The 25,711-nt window shown below is 43.8% G+C and overlaps 2 protein-coding genes across 9 annotated transcripts in view; both read left to right on the top strand.

The window, feature by feature from the left end:
• LOC106743431 overlaps nucleotides 1-5,102 on the top strand; it is a 10,989-nt gene extending 5,887 nt beyond the window's left edge. For 3 of the 4 annotated variants that reach the window (XM_014617262.1, XM_014617263.1, XM_014617264.1), the window contains exon 3: nucleotides 4,271-5,102. In XM_014617262.1, the coding sequence (XP_014472748.1) occupies nucleotides 4,271-4,533 (263 nt within the window). In that variant the 3' untranslated portion in view covers nucleotides 4,534-5,102. Of the gene's footprint in view, nucleotides 1-122; nucleotides 1,090-4,270 lie in introns of those variants that run through there. The other variant, XM_014617265.1, reaches the window with a different exon arrangement.
• On the top strand, nucleotides 2,953-25,711 carry LOC106743432 (long-chain-fatty-acid--CoA ligase 4). Of its 5 annotated transcripts, none has more exons than XM_014617267.1 (9): nucleotides 2,953-3,144; nucleotides 15,296-15,407; nucleotides 20,319-20,673; nucleotides 21,223-21,591; nucleotides 21,999-22,394; nucleotides 22,573-22,885; nucleotides 22,975-23,238; nucleotides 23,324-23,599; nucleotides 23,958-25,711. In XM_014617267.1, exons 2-9 carry the CDS (start codon nucleotides 15,388-15,390, stop codon nucleotides 24,110-24,112), a joined length of 2,148 nt encoding a protein of 715 aa, XP_014472753.1. In that variant the 5' UTR covers nucleotides 2,953-3,144; nucleotides 15,296-15,387; the 3' UTR covers nucleotides 24,113-25,711. The 5 variants fall into 5 exon arrangements, with proteins under 5 accessions (XP_014472753.1, XP_014472755.1, XP_014472754.1 ...); XM_014617266.1 differs by lacking the exon at nucleotides 2,953-3,144 and adding an exon at nucleotides 5,107-5,195; XM_014617269.1 differs by lacking the exon at nucleotides 15,296-15,407.

The raw sequence follows: 25,711 nt of genomic DNA, 5'->3' as shown, positions 1-25,711 counted from the left end.
GCGAGCATCGGTGATAGAGGGAGAGAGAGAGAGCACATCGTCTCCCGTTCATCGTCATTGTCATGAATCCGATTCCGCCCTATGTGTTCTGTGTTCATGTGCAAATGTTACTAATGTCGCAGGTCTCCAGACGCTCGCTCGCTCAGATTGACGATCGCACTGCTCGTTCGAACTGCTGACAATCGGCGAGAGTGACAGTGCGAGAGACGAGGCGAAAGCAAGTTGATAGTTTGTAATAAGAAAGGGAAATAGCGAGAAAAAAAGGGAGAGTATACGATGTCCGCTGTAAGGCGTATTTGTTGTTGTTGCTCTTGTTACTGTTGTTGGTTTTAATAAAGTTTAAATGTTAATCGTGCCAGTACGAATATCTCACTGCGCGCACACACACGCGTGCCTCTCGCCGCTAAGCGAACCATTCCAAATCAAGCTATCCGATCCTGCGCATACACAGTCGGTTGTCGATCGTATCTTCTATTCGTTATTTGATACATGATTAGGAATGGGATCAGGTACATATTGTATCATTGTGTCAATATAGCCTGCGATATGTTTGAGTTCACTATATGACTCGGAAACATAACAGGGGCAAAGCTTTGTGAAATATATTCCAGACTTGCGCGAATATTTTGCAACATAATAATTATGATTGTTTATGTTTGCAAGTAAAATTGTATAAAATATCGCCGATTCGAATATACTTCAGAAAGTATCACAATTTTATATTTAATATGTTGCATCGGGAGGATGTCATCTGGTATACACTCGATTCTATATTTAATTTTAGTAGTCCTTTATAAGTATGCAAAGTGAATTCATGATGTTTAAATTTGAGAAGGTGCCATTTATCAATGAAGTGATATTTAATTTTTAAATCGGCTGAAATTCATATTGAGCTTGATCCCATCTCTATACATGACACCTCCAGTATCGGATAGAGAAATTGCGTGTGAGAAAATTGTAATTCTAAAATAAAGTTGCCTTATTACTTTCTCTTTCGATAAAAAAAAAAAAACACTTTGGATTTCTCCTGACTCTCTACCTATCAGCAGTAGTATTCATCATTATTGTGTACAAGTATTTAATTTGATTTAAGTTATTCATTTACCTCTTTCTGAGACAATAAAACATATTTTTTGTAAAATTTCAACATATATCAAGTATCTTTCATATTACTATTCATCAGAAATGCATGTCAATTGCAGTACGTGCAAACATACTTTTGATTTACTCAATCAGCATAAATGAATAACGACAGAATTTTCGATTAACATTTAATCTTCCCTGTAAAATGCAACAGTACTATTTTATTTCGATTCCACCTATTTTTATTTCGATTCTTATTTCGACACCAAATAATGCGTTCTCTTTCTCTCTCCTTCTTATATTCTAAAACAATCAATCGTGATACAGTTTTACATTTCAATCAGCGAATGAAACGTAAAACTCAACAAGCAAGTCGCAGATGTATTATATGCTACGGATTCTGTTCCATCAAAGAAATTGAGACTTACCCATTGTTCCTTCGGCGGATCGAACGATATTTCCCTCTCTACCTCTTATGATCCGTCCCGTGACAGGATATCCACTTAACGATGCCTCATCTCGCGATAAATTTATTTCCGGCACTCCCGATGATATTTCGCGCGCGACACTCGATCACTTTCACCACTTTCGACGTTTTTCTACGCGAGATACTAACTTTCAGCCTTTTCAACGACATATTGCACACGGCACTCACTTTCGGCACCTCCAACGACTGTGATTGGTCAGTTGCCTTACTGTTTAAATTTTAACGTTCTTCTAACTTTTAAGAGGATCTTAGATCGCATATTTTGGTAGTATCGGTACTCGTTCCTGTCTACACAGTGTTAAAAATCCTTTTGCACAATTACAATACACATGTTAATGTAACGTCGGACGGTTATGCAAGATACGAAAAAAGTTTACAAATTATACTTTGAACAACCGTCGTCTCCGGAAATACGTTAATGCTCGCATCATTCTTTCCTTATTGCTCACTGGATGTCGAACAAAGATAGACTATACATGGTAGCGAGAACAGCAGCGCAGCAGCGGGACACTCGAGAACTAGATACTATCTTTCAAACTACTGCGTCGATATTCAAACACGATATCGACGCTTCATTTTTATTAATACTAATTTTTTATACTAAACGAGCGTAACGATAATGATACGTCGTTAAAAATTAGAGAATCGGCCTACTGAGGGCATACATTCGGCGTCACGTGATCTACCGCGACAGTCTCATATCGTTTCACGACGTTCGAACACGAGCCTCGTCACTCCGTGTTCGTCGTATCCTTCCGCCGGTAGAAAACGAGATCCGCGAGGAGTGTGCGCCGTGACGAACAACAGACGATCGGCGCGTTAGACTGAATCTACAATGCAGTAAGTCTTTTCCTTTAAGCAGCGAAATGTAACATAATTTATGACAAAAGGCGTTTCCCGTCCTGCCAAAAGTCATAATAACGCTTAAATCTTAGGAACCGTGGGATACCTCGTCAATTAACGCTGCCTCTAGTAACATCTCTCGTCGGTAAGAAACCCGCACGACCGACGCGGTGCGCCGATAAAGTAGCGCTTCAACTTCGACAACGGGTGCACGACTCATCCGTGAGAGTGCGGGACGTTACGCTACTGCGGAGATTTGTTCACGCTTGCGGGATTAGCGGTCACTCCTTTTTCCGAACGGTTTTCACTCTTAACGGAGGGAGATAATGCGGATGTCGCAATGTCACGCGACGGGATTGATGCGTGCGTGCGTTGATCCGACGGCGGTTTGCATCGATCGCCGGAGCGCGCGGCGTCGGAGCGAAGTTCAACGCGAAGTTCGCGCGTTACCTATCGATCGCGGACGGTCGTGACGTCATCGAGGATCACGCCACATCCCCGCCCTTTGCACCTCGGCGTCTCATTGGTTCGCGTGCGGGCTGGCCGTCTATATCGAGACGTGCGAACGCGTCGCGGCTCCGCGCGCACCGGCTGTTCCGTCGAGCTTCCGCGCTCGTGGAGTACACCGGTGTTGAACATGCGATGCGACGAATAAACGTTTGAAACGCACTTTCAAGCTGAGACGCTTTGACAGTGAGAGAATACGCCGTATATTACGTTAAATAAGCAAGGTATGTAGCTTCCCGTAGTCGCTGGCGGATTGACTTAGTTTCGTGCGCGTCGCGCGCGTAGAACAGGCTGCATTTCACGCGTGGATTTTGTCTGATAACGTTTGCGCTAGTGCGAGAACGGGAGAGAGAGAGAGAGCGACGTGTTTCTGCTGTGTTTCATTTGTGTACTAACAATATACGATACGTCGTACGATAAAAGTGCGGCGAGACGCGCGTGCGACGTTTTAAATGCTTTCACGCCTACGAGAGTAGGCAGAGTGTGACAGGCCAGTACGGATCTTTTTTTATACGTCGAGTGTCTCTTTTAGCGCGCGACACGCGTATTTTTACGCGACACGTAGCGCACACGTTATCCTGGATCATCCCGTAGACGGTAGTTAGCGGTAGAGCAGCGAGTTGTCGAGACCCGTGCCTCGTATTATTTGCGCATAAGCAAGCAATAGACATAGTAGTACATTTTCCTGCGTCAACAAATGACGCAAATAAACATACCGCGGCCGCTTAAATATAGTTTTCCGACCGATTTTTAGCAATGCGCCCGCGTACGTACACGCAATATTTTTGGAGCATGCCTGGGCACACCGCCGTTTAACACCGCGCAACTTTGTGCGCGGCCGACGTAACCGTATTGCGAGGACCGCAAAGTGGTCCCGAGTGATCTAAGCGGTGAAAGAAAATTGAGTCGCCTGTATATTTACCGCTAACTGACATTAACGCGTCAGCGTTGAGAGACGGCAGAAACTTACTCCGCTCTTTATGAATCAGCTATTCCCGTCCGATCGCGAAACGTCACGTCACGTCGTTCTATGAATATCCAATTCCAAAACTGCGGAGAATTAAAACCAGCTCGCTCGATACTCTCCGCGAATAGAATTTCAAGGAGTCCCTCCTATGTATCATTTTATGTTGGATACACGCGCGATATATTTTGCAAAGGGCCAACGTGGATGTTGTCATTTGAAATTTAACGAAGAGTGACTTGGTGTTTTTCATGCTGATTTAATATTTCTCCATGATTTATTCGACGCGTGTAGAATTGCAGGATGTTTTAAAAGAATAACTCATAAATATTCGAGCAATGAAACTGCAGATTGTACTCGTCTGAAGTTCACCGAATGAATTTCAGAAGAAAGGCGCGTGTACGTATTCTTCGAAACGTTGGGTCGCCGTTTAACAGGTGCGGAAGGGCGCAAGGTGACAGGTGCGGAAAGGTGGAAGATTCGCACGGTGGGGCACGAATTAACCGCAACTCTTTCAATCACCGTCCGCCGCAAAAGACATGCGCGTGAATCGCCGCAGACCCGGCCGCGAATTGTTCTCCCCTTGAGCTACATTTCAAACCTATACAGAGCACACTTATACCCGAGGAATGTCCTTATGACCGATTAGAACGTCCCTTGGAGGTCTGTGCCGCACGGGAAACGTTCTTTTCGAGGAAAATTGTACACGAGGTGACTGCCCCAAAGTTTGACGAGCGAGTGTCACTCGGACTCTTTTCCATTGGCCGGAGCCCCTCCATCAGCGGCGGATAAAATTTTCTCCGGAAAGGACGAGTTGGAATGCAGCCCTAGAAAGGAGCGCGGGCTCGCGAAATTTTCTACGTTTAGAAAGGAGGGCGTTGTTAGATATAGTTGGGAAACTCGGAGCGAGCTTGACGCCGCGCGTCGATAGACGGCTCTCGTGGCAGCGAATCGATCCCTCGCGCCAGTTCAGGCGGCAAGATGGCCTCGGTGCTGCAGTCGACGCTCCGTGTCCCGCGCTAGCGTTAATTTGCATCAGCCGCAGCGAGTCGCGTCGCGCCGCGTGGGATTGCGCGATCCGAGTGTTCGTGGCGCGAGTGTCCGCCCGGTCGAGAAGAGCGTTCGTCAGAAACGATGACACCGTGGAGCCGCTCGGACGAGTGCTGATGGTATAAATCGTTTGCGCGTGCAGGAAGCCGAGGATCCCCTCTGTCTCGTGTGAAATACGTGCTGTGGCAACTCGGCGAGAGGAGTCGAAAGCTGCGCGTAAGGTCACCGATAGGACACCGTCGGCCGCGTCCAGGCACTCAGGTAAGCGATGCGTCTCTCCCCGTGTCGCCTTCGCACGCAAGATCCCGGGTTTAGATAGCACAGGTCGCATTGAGTCACGGACAATCTCGCGCCACGTACTCAGCCGGCGTTTCTTCTCACCCATTGTCACGTTCGTCCGTACCGGTGTCTGCGCCACGCAAGCGGACTTAACCTAAATCTTTGAATCGCGCCGAGCGAGGACACTCGGGGCGCCGACCCGCTCGCGGCCCTGATGTTACTTACTATTATTAGCGTAATACTATTATTACACCGCTGGATCGCCAGTTGTCCGACTCGTGTTTTTCGGTATAAATAATACGATCGGTCGCCAGCCGTCTTGGCACGACGGCAATGCGTCGCACATTCCACAAATATGACAAGCTTGTTTTGAAAGGGGAGAAACATGGGGTTTGTGTGTTTCTCCGATAAGCGTGCAAGCGATACCTGAATGAGAGTCCTTTCTCATCTCCTCGTGTGTGTGTGTGTGTGTGTGTGTTATTCTGACGCGTACTCTCAATGTCAATGGTAAATAAAGGAGCCGCGCGACAATGAGAGCTGTTACGCGAACGAGTCGTGTACACGTGTTACTTGAGCACAACAGACACGGTCTGTAGGAAATATACGTAACAAAAAAAGGTAACTTCGCTCGCTCTCTCGAGTAGTAATCTGGCATCGGACAACGTCATTCTCTCCTGTCGCGCGTGAAACGGAGACAGGCTTCTAGAGATCGCGGTCGCGCGATTAAGTAGCACGATGAAGCATCGTCGAGAGGTTCCAATCGTGACCGTGCCCGTTCTCCTGAACGCGGATCCGCGCCGAACAGCTGTGCCTCGCGTGCGCACGCTTCCTCCTCACCTCTGATCGCGCCGCGTCGCTTTATCGACGGAAAGACGAGACCGCAGAGTCCGCGCGTTGGATCCGAGATCAAAGAGCAAAGGTCACCGGAAAGTAGCGGCTCACATAATCCCCGGCGTCGCCGTGATACGGATTCAGTCGATCGCCGACCGTCTCCGAACGTTCGCATCTTCGCGGATTCCTCGTTCGCGCGCGTCCTACCACCGAGAGAGAGAGAAAACAAGATTATTCGCCTTCCTCCGTAGGCTCTCCTTCCGTTTCCTTTCGCAATTCACTACGGTGCTGTCGCTGTGCGTACGCACACCGTAGCCGCGCGTGAGATCCGCGGAGAACGCATCGTGCAGGCGGTGCACGACGACGGTACGTACACACGCGCATACGACACCCACACCATTCTTGACCCTTGGATCGCGCATATAGTGATAATTTCCTCTACGGTCCGCGCGGTGGGAAAAGCGAGAGCGGCAGTCGACTGGAATCGTTGGCGATCTCGCCGAGCAGGAAGACGAACCCCGCACGTTTCACGCCGTGTGAAGCAAGGTAAGCGAGGATCTTGCTGTGCCGTTGCTCACGCAACCTATTCGCTTTGCCGCGCTTCGCCACCTGTGCGCGCGTCGGGTCTCGCGTGTACTTCAACGAGAATACGGGGTAACGACACATATCAGAGCCGCCGGATCGCGGGGTTTCTCTGGATCGTGATTGGAAGCTTACGTTACGTTACACTGAAAAACTCGTTCAGACAAAATTTGCTTCGGATATGGGCGAACAAATGTTTCGGTCGTGAGAACCGAGAAATTTCATTCTCTGGTGCGAAAATGAGGAAGGTGCTGCTCCCAGAGAGCCAAATTTTCGTTCTCACCATCAAAATATCTGTTCGCCTACTTCCAAATCAAGTTTTATTTGAGTCAACCAAGTGGGTTTTTCAGTATGTGTGAATATAAAGCCCGCGGCAGACGATGCTTGTTTTGTGCTGAATCGCTTGCCCGCGTGTTAGAAATACTGCGTTCTGATTGACGTATTTCTAGAAATCACGATCCAGAAGTTTCACGATCTGACTGTTCTTATGTTATTCGTTAAGTGATGAAACGTCGGACGTTTCACTTATTCTCGCTCATTTCTTGCTTTGAAATTCGCAAGCCGTGAAATGGCGCAAAGATCAGCAAATCAGAAAAGAGGCGCTCGGAAACGTGAGCCGTTTTCCGAAATTTTCTCCATTCTTGAATTAATATGTTTGTACTGACTGTGTGACTGATTAATTAATTGATTAATTGGTCGGAGATCTCGTCAGTGTCCGGGGTAGGAGAAGCGCACCGTAACGTTTCCTCATACCGCATTAACGTCGGCGCACTTTCGTAATGTGGCAAACCGTTTTACGGCGCGCGTCCTCGGTTTTTCCGCTCTGCATGGCGTGTCAACGCGCGCCACACATTTCGCGACGATTCTGAGTCAACTCCCGGATCGAACTTCCTGGCGGCCGCAACCCACGAGGAATTATGCGTCGCTCGGTGTCAGTGCACGCTCGAAACGATCGAGTTTCACAAGAGAGCGAGACGGGGCGAGGCAAGGCGCGCGACCGGGAATTCTGAGTTATTCTTCGTCGACTCGTCGCCGAATAATCGATCACCTTCGGATCATAGAGAATTCAGGGTCACATCGAACGAGACTAAGCGATAACATTCGGCTTGATCTGTTATCACTGAGCAGAGTGGATTATACAAACAGAAGTCAGACGGCAATAAGCCAGTGTTCGTATTTGTCAGAGCGCTCTATTGAGATACACGTTAAAACAACGAGTTAATTCGCTATAATTCGAATTTCATGCGCATGTGAGATCGAATAGGAATACGAGTACGGTGGAGTGAGATTTATCGGATTGACGGTTTTCTCCGGCGAAAACGCGAGTAGCCGTAGTTGGAGGTGAAACGATGCGATTAATATTCGTCGAAGTATGAATTTCTGTCGGCAAATATGAGTGAGTTCATACAGACGCGAGTCCTTGTCCAAAATATAATATACATATTCTTATCTAATCATGAGCAATATAGTAATAAAGTAACAAAGACGCGAAAGCGTCAGCGGTAAATTGTATGTATTATTCGGCTCCAGCATATTATCCTTTCTGCGGCCGCGTTTTAATTCCTTTCGACGTCCCATGAATAAATGCGACCGTGAACGATTGACAAGATAATACACGTCGGCTCTTAGTACTTTCAGCACGCACGGTAACAGATTGCGTACGGTTAGCTTTTATCGCGGAAGACGACAGCAGAGAGAGAGAGAGAGAGACAAGGGCACATGTGTTTATCGCTACTGTTGAAAATCCGGAGAGGTTGTATTTCATATTAAAGACGTATCACATCGAGTCAAACGAAACATAAAATCTTGAGCTCGATTCTGGGAAACGTCTGAGATTATGTGCGACACAGATAGTAATTTGTAGATTCTTGTATCGTTCTAGTTACTTTGTTCGTGTCGCATGCGACATAATCTTGTACGTTTTCGAGAGTTTAGACCCTGTTTTTCGCTAAACTGAGCTACATTAACTTGTACTAGTTCTTTTTTCCTCTTCCACTAAATCTGTTCTTCTGCCTCTTTTTAAGTTCTATAAATATATATCAGTTCAGCGAAAAAGAACGTGCCTACATTTCCTACATTTGAACTCAGAAATCTCTCATTTATATTTATGAAACATTTTTGTTCGGATGGCGGTAACAAAAATTCCAACGCTGCTACTTATCACTTGATTTGTCAATGATTGCGAAACAAACCCAACAACACACATCGTGCACACAGATGGATAGATAAGAGATGTTACAAGTCATTCGTATATAATCATCATCATTGGAACTTTGCCGCTATTTCTATCCGGTAATATGAATTCATGTAGAAAATATCGATGAATCACCTCGGCTGCGTTTGAATATGTATACAGGAAAACGTATTTTTTCAAGCTGTTTATACAATGTTAATACGCATTATCTGTGTGTCGGAAACATCAGATGTCTGTTGACCCAGGTAAATAAGTCGCAATATGCCCCCTCGATATGCAATATTAATTACCTTATTGGTTGCTTCCTGAACAGGTTAAAACTGTTAGATATGCGATTACAATAATTAGACTAAATAATTCACGACGCGACGCGTTTTGCCGTTATATTAGCGGACGGTCGTCTTCGCACGTTAAACGACGATACCGAGGGTGAACGAGGCGTCAAACCGGCAACACGTGATCACGGACGCATCCGTTGCGAATCGGTCGCAGCTGCAATTCGTGAAATCGAGTGCGACGCTCGTCGTGCCGCACTCAAGCAGAGAGACGGACGCGAATGATCGCCTAGACGGAAACAATCCGTAAAGTAGTACACGCCGGTTTCATCGTCGGCCGCGCACGAGGTTTATTAATAATAGCAATGTAGCGTGAAATCTTCCCCCTCGTAGGTTCTCTTCCGTTGGTTCCCTTCCGCTCGCGGCGTTTCATAACTGGCCTTTTTACACCAACGCGAATGCAGGAGTAAGTTGCTTGCCTTGGAGTATGACAAGCGTGTACTTAGCAAGATCCATGACGAATCGGTCGGTTTTGATAAGAAAGAAACATGGTTTTTTTTTGCCTCATGCGAGACGGAGTCGGTGGCCGTTACGTAATTCTCACACTATATATTCTTCTGGGAATTCTCGAAAGCCTTAAAATTCTGCGAATCTCCGACTTGACACCAGTCTGACACCGGTATGTGCGATAACGTAGTTTAGACATTTATTTGTGGTTTGTTATATTACAAAGCGAGGATCGCAGGCGTGTTGTAAAATCAACCATCTGTCCTATTGCGTCGAATCCTGAATCCAAGCGAACTTTTTTTTTCCGTAGCTTCGTAATCGCAAATCGCCGCGGATAATTTCTACTCGTGTAACTTAATTCGTTGTACTCTAGACATTTAGCAATGGATTCGCCGTGATCGTTGGATCGTACATACAAGAGTGATAAATTTACATAACGTTCTGCGACGAAATGATACATATAACGTCAAGTATAATCGTATGACCGGCGGTGAGACTGAAAAAGTTCATGATTTGCGGTTTTTGAGTCCTTGGCGTCTTTTATTTTCTAACATTGAATATTAATTTTAATTTTCAATGTTAATTTTAATGAAGTTTCTTACATTGCTTCTTGCGCGCCTTCTTCAATTTGATCGATGATCTATGATCTCGTAACAGAGTACGGAATGCTTGCACGATATCATTCAGAATGTTGATCATCTATTGCAGGTGCGGGGATATGCGATTAGTGTATCATCTGTGCGATATCAGTTTACACGTGTTCTCATTGTTCATCAATATAATTCTTAGGCAATTCTCAGTACAATCGATTGTGCCAGTAATTGCAACAATAACAGTCGTCAGCTACGCGCGAAAAACACCGACAGATCGTGGTCGGTTTATGCAAATCACACGTGACCGGACGGTTACGTAAAATTTACATTTTTTCACAAGTTCTTTTTTCAATTTTCGCCTGAAAGAACGTCGCTCGTGTAATCATATTTTTTCTAACTAGCGATATGCAGAAATTCGCAATTTCGATTGTATTACCGACCCAACATCTGTTTTATACAGGTAATCAGACTTGCAAATGGATTTGAGAGCGTATAATTTTTTATCGCGTATAATATTTTATTTATATTTATTCATCTGTTGCATTTATCCTTGAATGTGCCATTGTTTTTGCAGAAATTATCATTTAACGAGCGAGTGATATTAGGAAATCGTTCTGTCACGCAAGTCAGTGCAAAGTTCACAAGTTCGAAAGTTAATCGAGTCGAAGTATCGAAGTACGCGTATACCGACGGATAAGATAACAGTTATCACACACGGATGAATCTAAGTTGGTGCCTATCAGACATTATCGGATGGTGATAAGAATAGTTTTATTTTCTTCCCTCAACTGGCAATGCACAAAAGGCTTCGAAAACATGTTCTTCTCTTTCATAAGAAAATTTTCATTTTACTGTTTCATTTTTATTTTACTGTGTCAAATAATCCGTTATCTTATCAACAAAGAATGTCGAATATACGAAGAATACGTTTCGAGACTGTGAAAAATCTTCGCGAACAAGAGCGATCTTGAACACTTGTGCTTTCCTGTCGTTCTGCAGCCGAATTTTCCAATTGTCACGGCAAGAAGTACCGATGAAACGCAAACGCGTTCACTCTGTCGCGTTCGATTTCAATGAAGTCACGAACCTCGGAAACTCAATCGACGCGGTGTCGAATCTTCTCGCATACGTGATCGCGTCACGTTCGTTAAATACGTTGTCGAGGACGACGTCATCTATGCGCTGCGGATGTGGGTGCATCGCGGCTTATTTCTACGCGCTTAAGAGACGCATGTGCTCGTAAAATTAGGTCAGTGACGTTAATTTGGACACTGGCACGCGGTCGAGCAAAGTTGACCAAGGTTGATACTCGTGATACGTTACGCAGGGAAGACATCGGTTACTCGTAACCCTGAAACGAACGCGCGCGTGATATATGGGCGTTATGCGGGATAATGATTTACGGTAATTACGATAATTATCGAGTGGTCAACATGAGAATAGAGAACATTCGCCGAATTGGCGATACGATATCAGCGACAGTAATTACTTGGAATTACTTGAAATTACATGAAAGTAATCCCGATCGTTCGACGAACAAAGTGACATAATAACTTCTCGTTGATAAACAAAATTACAGTCGTCTAATACGATTAAGGGATGATTGATCGTATTACTAATCTTATCGATGATATATAACATTGTTCGATGGAATATGCACACACATCAGGAATGGGCTCTCAGTTATCGCATCGATGAATAATTATAGTTACAATGAAATACATACACTGAGGAATACCATTCAGTTGACTCAAAGAAGATTCTTGTTTGGATATAGACAAACAAATGTCTCGATTGTGAGAATCAAATCTTCGGAAACGTATTGAAAAAAAAAAGCGTTATAATTTTTTTGTTGACCGACCATATTCGTCACATGAAGCGACTTGGTCCTCCGTATCTCTCCGAAGCAACAACGATGTATATTGACACCACACGCTGTGCATGTTATGATCATGTGACACGTGCAAAAATAAGTAGCATTATTCGCGTGTTTGTTTTAATTATATCCGGCAATTTATAAACATTAGGTGTTGGCAGTGCAATCGATCGCGAGCAATTGCCGTGACATACCATGAATGAAGGTCACCGCGAGAATAGTAGTGACGTAACGCCTAAAATAGTGCCAGTAGATGAATCTCTATCAGCATTACGATGTAACGAATAAACTCGTTAGAAATTCGCAAGTATGAAGGGATGTTTTCCCCGTTCTTTTTTTCTTGCAAGAACCTTCGCGAGCGTTGGAACGAGCGTCGGGTGACGAGAGCCGGTGCGGAAACGCGAGACTCGCCGTCGAAAAGAGGCGCTTATTGCGTAGAATTTGGTTTGTTCAAGGTTTGGAGAATATAATTTCGTTCATCGGACTTTGATCTTCGTGCAACACGGGTCGCGTTAAGTTTAACTCTTCTGAGCGTGTTGGCCGAACGTGGACTACGGTGATAAGTTGCTCACGATAATTTGCGTTGTTTTTATTATCGTTCTTTTACACCTTATTGCGTCATTCGACTATTTTTAGACCGTATTTTTATGTAATATACGCTAAATACGACTTCAAAAACAAGTCCGAAGTCGCGATTTTTTGAGCGCTTGGATGTGTACGATTTTTGCGCCTCGTTAATATTTTTCTGCCGATTCAGTTGGAATGAGATAGATTAAATGGGAGACCTTGATTTCTGATTGTGGAAGAAATGCAAAGCCGGATGCAATCCGATTCGTAAGGCCATATTAATATACTGCAAATTCAAGTGTATAATTTTATACACTTGTGTGTGTAAAATTTGTTACGCATTTGGATTTGCGTATGCAGTATAATTTTTTCACACTTATGTGTATAATGATATGTGTAAAATCGTAGTAGTAACATGTGCACAAAATGTGTAAAAAGTGACTACATGATTTTATTTTCACATAAATGTGTAAAATCACACGTTTGGATTTGCAGTGCAATCGTTGATTTAAAACTTATCTCAAATGAGATATTCAGATTTGAATTTGTCAGATATTTCTCAGTTATATCGCGATTACAAATATAACGTCACACAAATCTACATTTCAAATAGCTTTCTCTTATAGTGCAGTTAAATATTATAACCTTCTTCCGTCTAATATTCCCTTCATGTTTTTCATTTTGCTGCGAGTAGATACATCCTCTCACGCGACATAATAGATAAAATAATTTTTGCACATGGTAATGCAATAGAAACAATCCCGGCGTTGATGTATCGCCTTTTAGTTGATATATTCTTATATATTATAATCTATTTTTTGCTGTATATTAATACTTATATTATTCCATAAAGTTACTGTTATTATTATTATTATTATTATTATATCATGTGATCCAAGTGAAAAAATCAAATCTCGTTGCAAAGTCAAGTCTAAATGTTACGTGAAACAGGTTTTAAATGGCGGATTGATTAAAATATGGGTCTTCGACCGTCAGGACATAATCTAACTTTAGGCGCCGCGAGCGTTGTCCTCGTTCTTTGTACTATTGATTAGTATCGCGAATCTGAATAGTTATCTGTGCCAGGCGGTGCGAACTTTGGAGTCGTAAGATAGACTCGCAAGATAGGCAGACCAAGGTTCACGCTCTCATATCACTCGTTACACCTCTCTCTCTTGTTTATATTTATCGGCGCCCGACGGAACTCGTAGAAACTCATTCGTCAAAAGAGACGCGACGTTCCAGTGGTTTGTAATTTATGTCTCACATTATCTAACAATCAATTAGTCATATTTTATAGTAGCCTCTTGACGCACTTGACACGATGTCTCGAGAGAAAAACTAAGATTTTTTTCTTTTTTATGTAAATGGACTTGTATAGATCGCGCTCTACGCTTCCGCGAATTGAGGATCGAAATTCACGCGTTCGCATGCGACTTATGCAATTGTGTTGTCGGTACCTGAAAGTATATATAATAAAAATATCGCGAAATAATAAAATGTTGCGTGGTGACCTCCGTAGATCGGCTACGCTAAAGCGTGCGCGAGAATTCGCAGCTTCGGAAAGTAGCTCGCCGCATCGTCGAACGACAATATCGCGCTCGCGTTTGACTGCAATGCGTGCATTCTGTCGCGAATTGACACGTGCACGCATATATCGGGGGCAAAGTGCACTTGACCGAGAGTCGGTCGCGCGGTTAACGGACCGTAAAGAGCGGATCGCGGTTAGACGGTTGAGGAATTCTTCTTCGTGACGTTTCGCAATGCCAGTGAATTTATCGCAGGGATCAATCGATCAACTATCGCGGCTGCGGCTCTTCGGGATTCTCTTCTGCATTATGTAAGCGCATAATCGAGGCGCTGCTAGTACGCTCTCGAGACATAGATCGCATCGCTATTATCCGCGTCTCGGCATTGTACCAAGCCGAGAGTCGTTTCTTTAATATTTAAATAATATATACACACACGCAATACATAGTGTAATACACAGTGGCGTATTACAGAAGAATAGACGATAAAACGCATTTCGCGCTTGGGAAAGTTCGAGTGGCCGTTCGTAGGTTAACGAAATCTCTTTTAATCCAGCATTGAAGAAAGGCTTTGGTAATAAGTAGTAAAATTTGGTGAAAATTTGTCGACCGAGTATTTGATTACTGCAATCAAATAATTTAGTTTCGTCTACTAAATATATAGTATATGAAACTAGTTACTTGGTTGCAGTAATCAAATATTTGATCGGTAAATATTCACTAAATTTTAGTACTTATTATAATTCTTTTTTTTTTCAATACGCGTTCGGTGCAAATCCAAATGTGTAATTTTACACAATTGTGCGTGTAAAATCACAGTAGTAACACGCGTACAAGATTCGTAAAAAATAAGTATATGATTTTACAGACATAAGTATGTAAAATTATATGCTTGGATTTGCTCTTAACAATCAAGCGCGCCAATAACGTCACAATCGTCGAAGATCGTCAAACGAGAGCCGACCGTTCCGATATTCGGCTCGAGCGGGCCAGTTTCAAGGGTTTTCAGCACCTCCGTCGAGAAAGGGATACGTTTCGGCGGAACGAGGGCGAATACGAATACACCCTGCATGCAACTTGTGAGGAACGCACTAACCGCGACGATTTTGGGAATGGTTTTTCTTGCAGTGTCGATTAATCCACAAAGAAGGCGCACACACCCCCCTCCGAGAGGGAGTTAAGTCGATCAAGAGTAAAGGTGACCGGATAGTGCCGCCACCATGATCGTGGACGACAAACAGTGAGTCGTAGCGAGTAACGCATGGAAAATGCCGCTGTGCAGCTCGTAGACGAACACGCATATCCCGCTACGCATTGCGCATATCGCGCCGCACACTTCACGCCTACGTTACGTTCTCTCTTTGCAATATTCTTCTGTCTGCCTGTCTGTCGCTTGCTCGGATTTTCAGCCCTCGGATGACGTGGGTACGTGATGCCACGGGCATATCGCGTACACGGCGCCGGAGAATCGAGCGCACCTCGTACACGGAAAAAATTCATTTTAAATCAAGAACTAATTTTTTTTATATATAAGCAAGAATGTTATAATCTTCTTAGAAGATTTTTAGTCTTGAATTGAGTTCAAGTAATACTTGCATCAATATGCATTCAGTCAAATCAAGTCACTAAAAGTCTCCTAAGAAGACTATAATATTCTTGCTTATATATGAGAATATCTATTCTTGATTTAAGACTAATTTTTTTTTCGTGTAGGTACCACATGCGCGCATCCGAGGGTAAAATTCTTAAAACTTTTCTTAATTTTATTTCCCGACTTATTATTTCATATTCTTCGCCCCCTCCCCCCCTCTGAAAGCGGAATTAAGCTCCTCGATTTATCTCAAACGCAAAACATTTTAGCGCGGATATACTTTTGCATAATCTTTTCATACGATTTCAGTTTCGGTGTTTGGCGCGCGTTTACTTTGCGAAGTCGCTCTCTCGGGAAAATGAGCGGAGTAAATTTCATTCGACGTCCGCATTGGATTAAATGCGTACACGTGTCTTTCTTCTCGATAGCTATGTATGTAGGTCTATTACCCCGTCGAGTGTATCTGCGGCGAAATTTATTCCTGGATTCTTTCGCATCGCCGGAGTTTCGTGGTGCACCGTATTATTTAATCGCTGGTTATTTCTGTCGCTTCGATTAATCTGTCTCTTATCTTAAGCATGGCACATTTTTTACTTCTACTCTTATCAGCACGTAGAATTTAGATAAATCGTAGTTAGGCCATAGCTAGATCGTACGATTGTATGTCGTGTGATACGTTAAGTGCAGAACGTGTAATTTGGATCTTTTCATTGAATTGAATGAATTGCTACAATTGCCGATTGATACTCGTAGATCGAACCACTCATCATCACACAGTCACGTCACAGCATTAAGCAGAACGTCACTCTGTGAGTGCGAGCATCTCTTCCATTTCTCTTTTTAGAGAAATGATTCAGTCAGCTTTCGTTCGAGCACGACGAAGAGACGTTACGAGGAATTTGAGCAGTCGGTGTTAACGCCTAAGTCACGGTTCTTTTCGAAAAAATTTTACGTTCGTTTGTCTCAGTGACAGCCGTTTAGCAATTACTATAATGCTAAATAGTATCGCACATGTGAATGAGCTCGTATTTACTGTAACGACTATTTCCCATGGTAATTTATAGATTTTCGACTGCCTCTCCTCATAGAAATTCCGCATTTTGCATGATTTTGCGTATATTTGCGTGCATATCGCGCAGTATCTTGATTTTCGCCAGGTAAGTGTAAAGGTGTATCGCGAATTATAGATTTAATCCGTGTATCGATTTACGTTCAAGGAGAATACTAGAGCGCGGTATTGAATTTTAATGAGCTTTTGCCGCTCTCCTTTTTATGAATTTATAATAATTGCGCGCGTCAATAGTTAATATTAGTATCAATGCTAACAACGTTCTCGCAACTTTAACGCTGCATACATGCATAATGCAAAGCTTTCCTATCCAAAGTCGAAAGTAGATTGTTAAATAGAAACGAACGGACGTAATGACGAACTAATCACCGCAGGTGAGTAGTCGGCCTTGCGACGACATGCACGTGCCGTTGAAATGAGTACCGTATAATGCGCGCTTATTGTACAGATATTCGTTAGCTTTTTTCGTTTATTCAAGATTGTTACATATTTAGTCATGTCTATGTAGACTACTTTCTTCGCTGAATCTCCGTAATGAACTCATAAATAAAATTCGAATGTAATCGATATATATCAGAGCATTCGTTTTCCATTAGACGCATTGCAACTCGCTCGCGATTTCCGTTCGCTTTGCCAGACTGCGAGGTACGTTTCGCGACTGCAAGGAGAAAACGAATTCGACGAGGGGTTGGTTGTATGCTGCGAATCGATGGTGAGATAAACTGCAGAGATTTCACCAGCTCCGCAGGATGATACCTTGGTGTTTGCTCGTGAGACTGACGCCTATTATCGCACAGCTAATTCCCCATGTCGTCGACATCGTCCATCTTGTTGCCGTCGTCGTCACGTTCGCCCTTTGGGCTCGTATCTGACCACAGAGATAACGTGGCGACCGGATAGACTGCGTTCGCTTTACACAGAATGTAAACTCACGACGTTCAAAGTCCGCTACGATATTAGTATCGCGATTGGCACGATCGCGTGATCTCCCGGAACCTCGTTCTTTCTTCTTCTTTTCTTCGGTATGCTAATCTTAACTTTTTGACTGAAGAGCTGTTGTGGGAGGTCGCGGGATCATCAAGTATCCCATCCCATCGTGATTCTGTGACGAACTCGACTTTTGATCGCTGCCGGAATATGCAGTAGCAACGATTGGTTTTTTTTCAACGGCAAAATTATCTTTTTCCGTGCGCGATATCACATTGCAATAATGACAATAGTTATCATTAATGTAATATGTATCGGTGCCATGTATAATATGCATCAATAATGTAAAAATATATTTCAGCAAAGAGAAAGAATTAAGTAGAATAACAAAATATTTGCGACTATGTATTCGCTTCTCGATATATACGGGCATAATATCTGTGGGAGTTATTTGCAATTTCTTATGTTTAAATATATTCTAAGTGTGATATAAATGTCGGAGAAATTTTGGAATAGCAGATGAGGACGATTATAAAGCGATATCCGTGCGTATCGTAACAGCGCCAGAATCATCTTGAGATTATTTCAGAGTATTTTTCTCCCTTTTTTTTTATCATCCGTGTCATTTTGACGCAGAAGATAGAAAAGAGAGGAAAAGAGACAAGATAGCTGTAAAATCTGCCGCTATCGCAGACAAGCGCTCTCGCGGGTTGCGTAATTTCAATCAAAGCTCGCCATTGCTCGACCTTCACCCGCTACCATTTTAAGTCAAATCGCAGAAACTGGACGCGTTGCTGTCTATAGCGTTTATGTGACATAACTCGTGTCGGCACTCGCTTGCTCGCTCGCATACGTGCATTGATATTATCCGATTGGTACGATCAAATGCAAGCGAAATGTGAAAACATTTTATTAATAACCGTGGCGTGGCGCGAAATTAACACGACTAACGCTACCACAATCGGTTGTGGAAATTGCGTAAAGTTTACGGATGATAACGCCGTGTCTCAAGCGAGTGTACGCGCGATCGATAGCGAGTAGAATAAGAGAGAATCGACCGAGAACCGATATGCTGCGAGTCTGCTGATCCAAATTAACTTTGTAGTTGCACAGTGATATTTTATCGGGACCGAACTTAATATCACGAAAGCCGTAGTTAAAGCGGACAACGAGAGTTTCATATTTTTTCAGGATTACTGATGATTCAATCTGCCATTCGTGTATATCTCACGAGTGCAATCGCGGCGGTATTAAGTTTTCTTTTTTCCGTATAAGTTGCTTGGTGAGTTGAACAAAGCGAAGGAACTTTTCAGCTCGCGTTTCATTTCCTGATTTATAAGTAGCTATCCTCGGTTAATACGTTAACGAGCTTGCGTTGAATATTTGATGAAAGCGCGGATTAATCCGTGCAAAAGGCACTTTAAAAAGGTAAACAGAAAAAGGACCAAAAAGCGCCAAAACCACATAATGTGCGCGAAATATTTTCCTTCTATCCGCCGGATTAAAAATTTATCGATCATCGATGCATTTTTGCATGTCGTATGCAGCGTTAAAGGGGATGCAGTCGGCTAGTTCTTGTAGTCAATTAAGCGGAAATTTTATTGTTTTTTATCGACGTTGAGAACAACGTCGATGGACTACGGACGAAGTGTTAGATTGTGACACCTTACGAGGAAGTGCCGGCGAACTAATCAACTGAAGTACGCGCCCAGTTGAGTTCTTCCTCAGGTGCGAAAGCGCAATTACTCTCATGCAATTATCGTTACACACGCCGATCGAATTTATCTTGTATCTTATTGCTTCGATGGCTTCTTATGTCCTATCAATTTATCGATCGTGATAGATGTACCTACGATAGTTTTCCCTTTCTTTTATATGCGCGGCATGATAAGCGTGTACGGTCGATCACACGTGTTGCGTAAAACAGGCAGATAATACAGGCAATTGATATTTTGTCAACGAATATTTTAAAATGATGCCGATAAGTAATTGCCGCTTATCGCTTGCTGCCTTATTGTTATTATTTAAACACGTTATAATTGCATGATGCATGAATTCGAATGATCCTCTTTACTCGCTTCGAAGCTATTAGCTCAGATAGATAAGTAGAGTGGAATATTACAAAGATAAGGGTAATAATAATAGTGACAATAATAGTTGAAATTTCACGTCATTTAAGCTTTACGTCACACTTCCGCAGATTAAGGCATAATAAACGTAAGCAAATGACGCAACAGCACTTTTGATGTCGATCTCATTCGTGTTTCCGATGATACGGAAGAAATATGTTTTTTTTTTCCACATTCTATAAAAGCATCTTCCGAAAAGAAAATAACTATCTATTCATCATTTATTATTTTCTTATAACGACGAGCATTTAAACAGTGATTAATAAAAGATTTTCTCAGATTATTTTCTCAGATTATTTTCAAATATTTGACGTTTCTGTCAAATCGTCGGTGTGATACGAACCTAAAGAATATCACAGCCAAGGGAGAAAGAGACAGAGAAGATAGAAAGAACAGCCAAAAGATAAATACGTAAACGTATCCTTTGCTTCGCAGGGAAATGGAGGGCTTCTGGATCAGTGGGGCGATCCACGCGATCAAGGCGCTTTCATATGTGTACGACCTGCTGACGTTCCCCGTGTATCTTATACTACAGCGGCCCTGGGAGAAGCGCAAGGCCTCTAGGCGGGTCAAGGCCCGACCGATCTCCAAAGATGACACCACCATCACCTACAGAAGTGTCGACTCTCCGGGGCCGATGCACATCATGCTCGAGCGCGAAAAGATCGAGACTCTGGAGAAGATGTTCCTCTGGGTCGTTAAGATGCACGGTGACAAGAAGTGCCTTGGTACCAGGCAGATCTTGGCTGAGGAGGATGAGACTCAATCTAACGGCAGAATCTTCAAGAAGGTAAGACGCTCCCGGGACGCATCTCGTCTCTCGCGTCGGGTCTTACGTCGCGCGAACAAGATGAATCCTTCCAACGGCCGACCCTTTTTAACGTGAAAAGCTTTCTCGTGACATTAAGAGTCTATTAAAGGCTAAATTTAAAAAAAAAAGGAAAGAGAAGAAAGGAAAAAAGAAACCACGAATCGTTATTGTCCTTTTCCAGTGCTATTGCGATATAGTGAGCGTGACGTATACGGGGAAAATATTGCAATGAAAATTACTATAAGATGGTATAATGCTGGACTATACTGAAGTTATGATTGAAGTTATGATATGTGTTGTAATCTTTAGTGATCATGGGTACATATAACTAAAGATTGCGACACACGTAATAATTTCGATAATAATTCTGGTATCTAATAATGATGATAATTCAACGTTACAAACTTTTGTGCTAATTTTTGCTACAATGTTTACTCCGTGTATGTTTTACCATTCCCTAGGCAGAAAATTATACGTTTTTCAGTTTTATTGTTGACTCTCGACTGTAAAATCCCATTCGCTCTACAGTATAAAATGGGAGAGTACAAGTGGAAGACTTATCAAGAAGTCGATAGATTCGCCTCATCTTTTGGTCGAGGTTTGGCGGACCTGGGCATGAAGCCGCGCAAGAGCATCGTCATCTTCGCCGAGACACGAGCGGAATGGATGATCGCGGCGCACGCGTGCTTTAAACAGAACTTCACCGTGGTGACGATCTACGCGACCCTAGGTGACGAGGCCATCGCTCATGGTATCAATGAAACCGAGGTGGACACCGTCATTACGAGTCACGAACTCCTGCCAAAATTCAAGCGGCTATTGGACATGGTACCAGCTATCAAAACAGTTATCTATATGGAGGATCAGCTCAAGCCGACTGAAACGAAGGGGTACAAGGTGCGTTTTAAATCCATCGTTTTGTATGAGAAGATGAATCATCGTTCGGTGAACGAATCCGCGCGCGAGATGTTACAAATGTGCTGAATTTCGCGTTTTTTTTTTTTACAGTGATAACATGATAGTTGTACAGTTTTAAAATAGAGTAAATATCGGAAAATATTAATTAGTAATTTGAACAAATGATCTTATCAGGTCACGATCGAATCGGTCGGTAGATAATTCCTTCTGAAAATTCGAATCTTCGCTTAATGAAATGTGACATTGACTGTGATTGACTATTATTGTCATTTACATAATTGCCGATAATGTCGACACCGGCCGCCTTGGCAACTGGTGGCACGTCATTTTTCTGGTTTTTTCCCTCTTTTTTTTTCGCGTTTTCGATAACGCGCTTTTACTTTCAGGATGGTGTACGATTAGTACGTTTCTCTGACGTCGTCAAGATGGGCAACGAGTCGAGCACGGGCGCTTCACCGCCGAAGGGCAATGACACCGCTATAATTATGTACACGTCGGGTTCGACTGGAGTGCCGAAAGGCGTCCTACTCTCCCACAAGAACATCCTCAGCACTCTAAAAGCATTCTGCGACGCGGTACAAATCAGGCCAGATGACGTTTTCCTCGGTTTCTTGCCGTTGGCGCACGTATTCGAGCTCTTGGCCGAGAGTGTGTGCCTTCTAACCGGAGTGCCCATCGGCTACAGCACGCCGCTCACGTTGATTGATTCGAGTAGCAAGATTCAGAAAGGATCGAAGGGTGACGCGTCCGTCCTGCATCCAACTTGCTTAACCGCTGTACCGGTGAGTGTCCTTGCGGACCCCGGACGGGTTTCTTGCGATTCCTCACGCTTACAAACTTCTTGCTTTCTATATAAATTCTAACAAAGGGAATATTCTATAAATAGATAAATTATATAAATTTCCCAAAGAAACATCGATCGCGCTGGACAAGTGTAATCAACTTCGCTGCTTGTTTCAGCTTATTCTCGATCGCATTTCCAAAGGCATAAACGAGAAAGTGAAGAAATCGGGTCCGTTTAGACAAGCAATCTTCAATTTCGCGTACGAATACAAACTGAAATGGACGAAACGCGGATACGAGACGCCTCTGTTCGACAAGTACATTTTCGGACACGCGAAGCAGGTACTCGGCGGTCGTGTCAGGCTCGTTCTTTCCGGCGGCGCCCCGCTCAGCCCCGACACTCATAATCAAGTCAAACTCTGCCTATGCGTCACCGTGACTCAAGGATACGGTCTTACGGAAACGAGTTCTTGCGCAACCGTTATGGATGGTATTTATCCTCAATCATAAACAATACAACAGGCTTAAAGCTCCGACCACTTTCGTTGTTGCACTGTATTCCTCGTTTTGTTTGTTTAGAACACGACAGAACCACCGGACGCGTCGGAGCGCCCACCACGGTGTGCGACATCCGACTGGAGAATTGGGAGGAAGCTGGTTACCGAGTCACGGATTACCCACATCCCAGAGGTGAAATCCTGATCGGCGGCGACATCGTTTCCGCGGGTTACTACAAGCTGCCGGAGAAGACGATGGAGGACTTTTTCCAAGAGGACGGAAGGCAGTGGTTCCGAACGGGTGACGTCGGCGAGTTTCATCCGGACGGTTCCATGAAGATTATCGGTAGGCGTTGCTCGAGATAAGCTGTGAGCAGAACTTGATTATTTCGACGAAGCGTATCGCCAATGATGATTATGTTTCTTTGCAGACCGGAAGAAGGATCTGGTGAAACTACAGCTCGGCGAATACGTTTCCCTGGGCAAAGTCGAAGCCGAGTTGAAGACCTGCCCGGTCGTAGAGAACATCTGCGTCTACGGAGATGCGAACAAGGCGTACACGGTGGCGCTGGTTGTGCCTAACCAGTATTATCTGGAGGAGATCGCCAGCAACCTAGGTATGACCGAAAGGAGCCGGACGGCACTTTGCAGCGATCCGAATATCGAGAAGGCGGTATTGCAAGAACTCGTCGCACAGGCGCTGAAATGTAAGTTTCTACACTATTTTGCACACGAAACGCTCAGACACACTAACTCCGTAACATTATTGAATATTGTAGATGTCACTTAAATAGTTCGAGACTTCGATTTAATTGCAACTAACCGGCTGACTTTGTTTTAATTCGAACCGACCGTGCGCAGGCTTTTAATATGGCTTCTATTTGTAATTTTATTTTTTATTGATTGAATATCCGTAGAGTTTTTTAACTGATATTTGTTATATTCGTTCTATGTTCCGTTTCATTATTCTCTTTCATCCTCGCTATTATCGTAGTTTTCAATCGAATTTTTATCGTTGGGACGTCGTCACCGGTCGACGAGCTTCAAACCACGGTTTGCTCGCAGGTAATCTGCAAAGATTCGAGATACCGGGCGCGGTGAAGCTGTGCGCGGAGCAATGGTCGCCCGACATGGGCCTGGTGACGGCGGCGTTCAAGCTCAAGAGGAAAGCGGTGCAGGAGCGTTATCAGCACGAAATCAACCGGATGTACGCCTCGTGATGCTCCGCCATAGGATGCACCAAGTGCTGCGCGTAACGGGGATCGGAAAGTCTAGGAAATAAAATCACCTCGTCTCCGACAGACGGTACCTCGATAATCCTAAGAATACAGAAACTTTGTCGTAGGCTCATGTCGATTACGAGGCACGATCCAGAGCGCCGTGATGGTGGTGGTAATGGTGGTGGTGACGCACGTGAAATCGTAGAGGACTATTCCGCATTCGGTGGTCGCCGATTCGGGAATAGAACAACCGCCGGAAAAGTAAAACACACTGTCATGCTATTCGCGCGCCGATACGTGCGGGATGCATCGCGAAGTCGTACGATTCGCAACATGAAAGTATCGCCTCGCGTTTCTTCGTTGGGTCTTCCGAGCGCGACAAATTTTTCTCCGCGTTTTTATCGATACCGACCGTCTGTTATACGCAAACACTCGGAACATGGACACGGCTTCGCGCGGCGGGCGGGCGAGCCGCAAGTAAGTTGGCGCGGAGTCGTGGCGATATAATGTTGCGCGCATCACTGGGCATCAGTTTTATGTGTCGGGCGAGCAGGTTGATCTGGCAAACTACCGTTATGATACGGCCGCGCGACGGTCAGCGAGAAACAAATAAATGGTGCAAGACGACTGTTTTCCCCTTGGGAAAGTCGCCGTCGTCCTATTTTCCCTCTTTCCTCCCTTTTGCCTGCACCCTGACCCCCTCTTACTCTTTTTCTCGGTTTTTTTTCCGATTAGGCCGATTATTTCGTCGTGTTTGTATTGCGGTATTAGCGTGTCCCTGCCTTTATTAACCGTAGCAACAACGGCCAGTCACGGTATCTTCGCGAACGAGCTAATTTGCGCAAGTTCATAACTCGTATGGTGTACTTATTTCGAGTATTATTCAAAATCGTCGAGTTCTCGGCCGTCATCGGAGAAAACAAAAGGGTCGGAAGAGCTTTTCGTTTACGCACGATTGATACGTGCATGTATAGATGAGGAACGAACGACGAGGACATTTGTGTTCGGCTAAGATGTAGATAAATTCAAGACAATTTCGTCGAGGTAAATGCATTGTGTAAATTATAAATGAAATTTTATCGATACTCTTATTACTTAGCATCATACTCTCTGTCTTATACCGTCTGTGTAGGTACTCGTCGAGATATAATCTGCCTACTTTTTCGAAATGTTAATTCAAGCATCACGAATACTTCTCCCAGCAGCAGAACTGTATTTTTGTGTATGTATGTATGCGTGAGTAAATGTGCATAAGCGTATGTATGACCGTTTAATTGTATGCTTGCATGCACATATGTTCATAAGAAGATTAAGAGGTAAAGAGATATGTGAGCTTTTAAAGAGCAAAGAAGAAAAGAACATTAAGTTTACAATTCTATAATTGTTCCCTATACTTTTAGTTTCCTGTGTTCGCGTTTTCCGCTGGCTCGAAATTGTACGGAATCGGGCTTATTCTGACAAGCGATCTAAAGATAGATGGCGGTTTAAATGGAAATAATTTCAAAGCATAAGTGTATTCTCGCGCGTTGTCGCGAGTGAACTTTTACAGAGATGGTCGGAAGTGATCTTTTAAAATTAAAAATTCCTATTTCTCGCGTG

Source organism: Dinoponera quadriceps, unplaced genomic scaffold (genome assembly GCF_001313825.1).
Source record: "Dinoponera quadriceps isolate SergipeBrazil2010 unplaced genomic scaffold, ASM131382v1 scaffold1069, whole genome shotgun sequence".
NCBI classification, from domain to species: domain Eukaryota; kingdom Metazoa; phylum Arthropoda; class Insecta; order Hymenoptera; family Formicidae; genus Dinoponera; species Dinoponera quadriceps.
The sequence above is the reverse complement of the archived record's forward strand: the minus strand, read 5'-3'. Positions and strand labels throughout refer to the sequence as shown.

What these genes read in the sequence shown, in the direction of transcription:
- LOC106743432 (XM_014617267.1), top strand. Translation starts at nt 15,388, where the DNA reads ATGATCGTGGACGACAAACA. An exon ending in CTTGCTTAACCGCTGTACCG is followed by an intron (nt 22,395 to 22,572) that starts GTGAGTGTCCTT and finishes TGCTTGTTTCAG; the next exon opens with CTTATTCTCGATCGCATTTC. An exon ending in CGGTTCCATGAAGATTATCG is followed by an intron (nt 23,239 to 23,323) that starts GTAGGCGTTGCT and finishes GTTTCTTTGCAG; the next exon opens with ACCGGAAGAAGGATCTGGTG.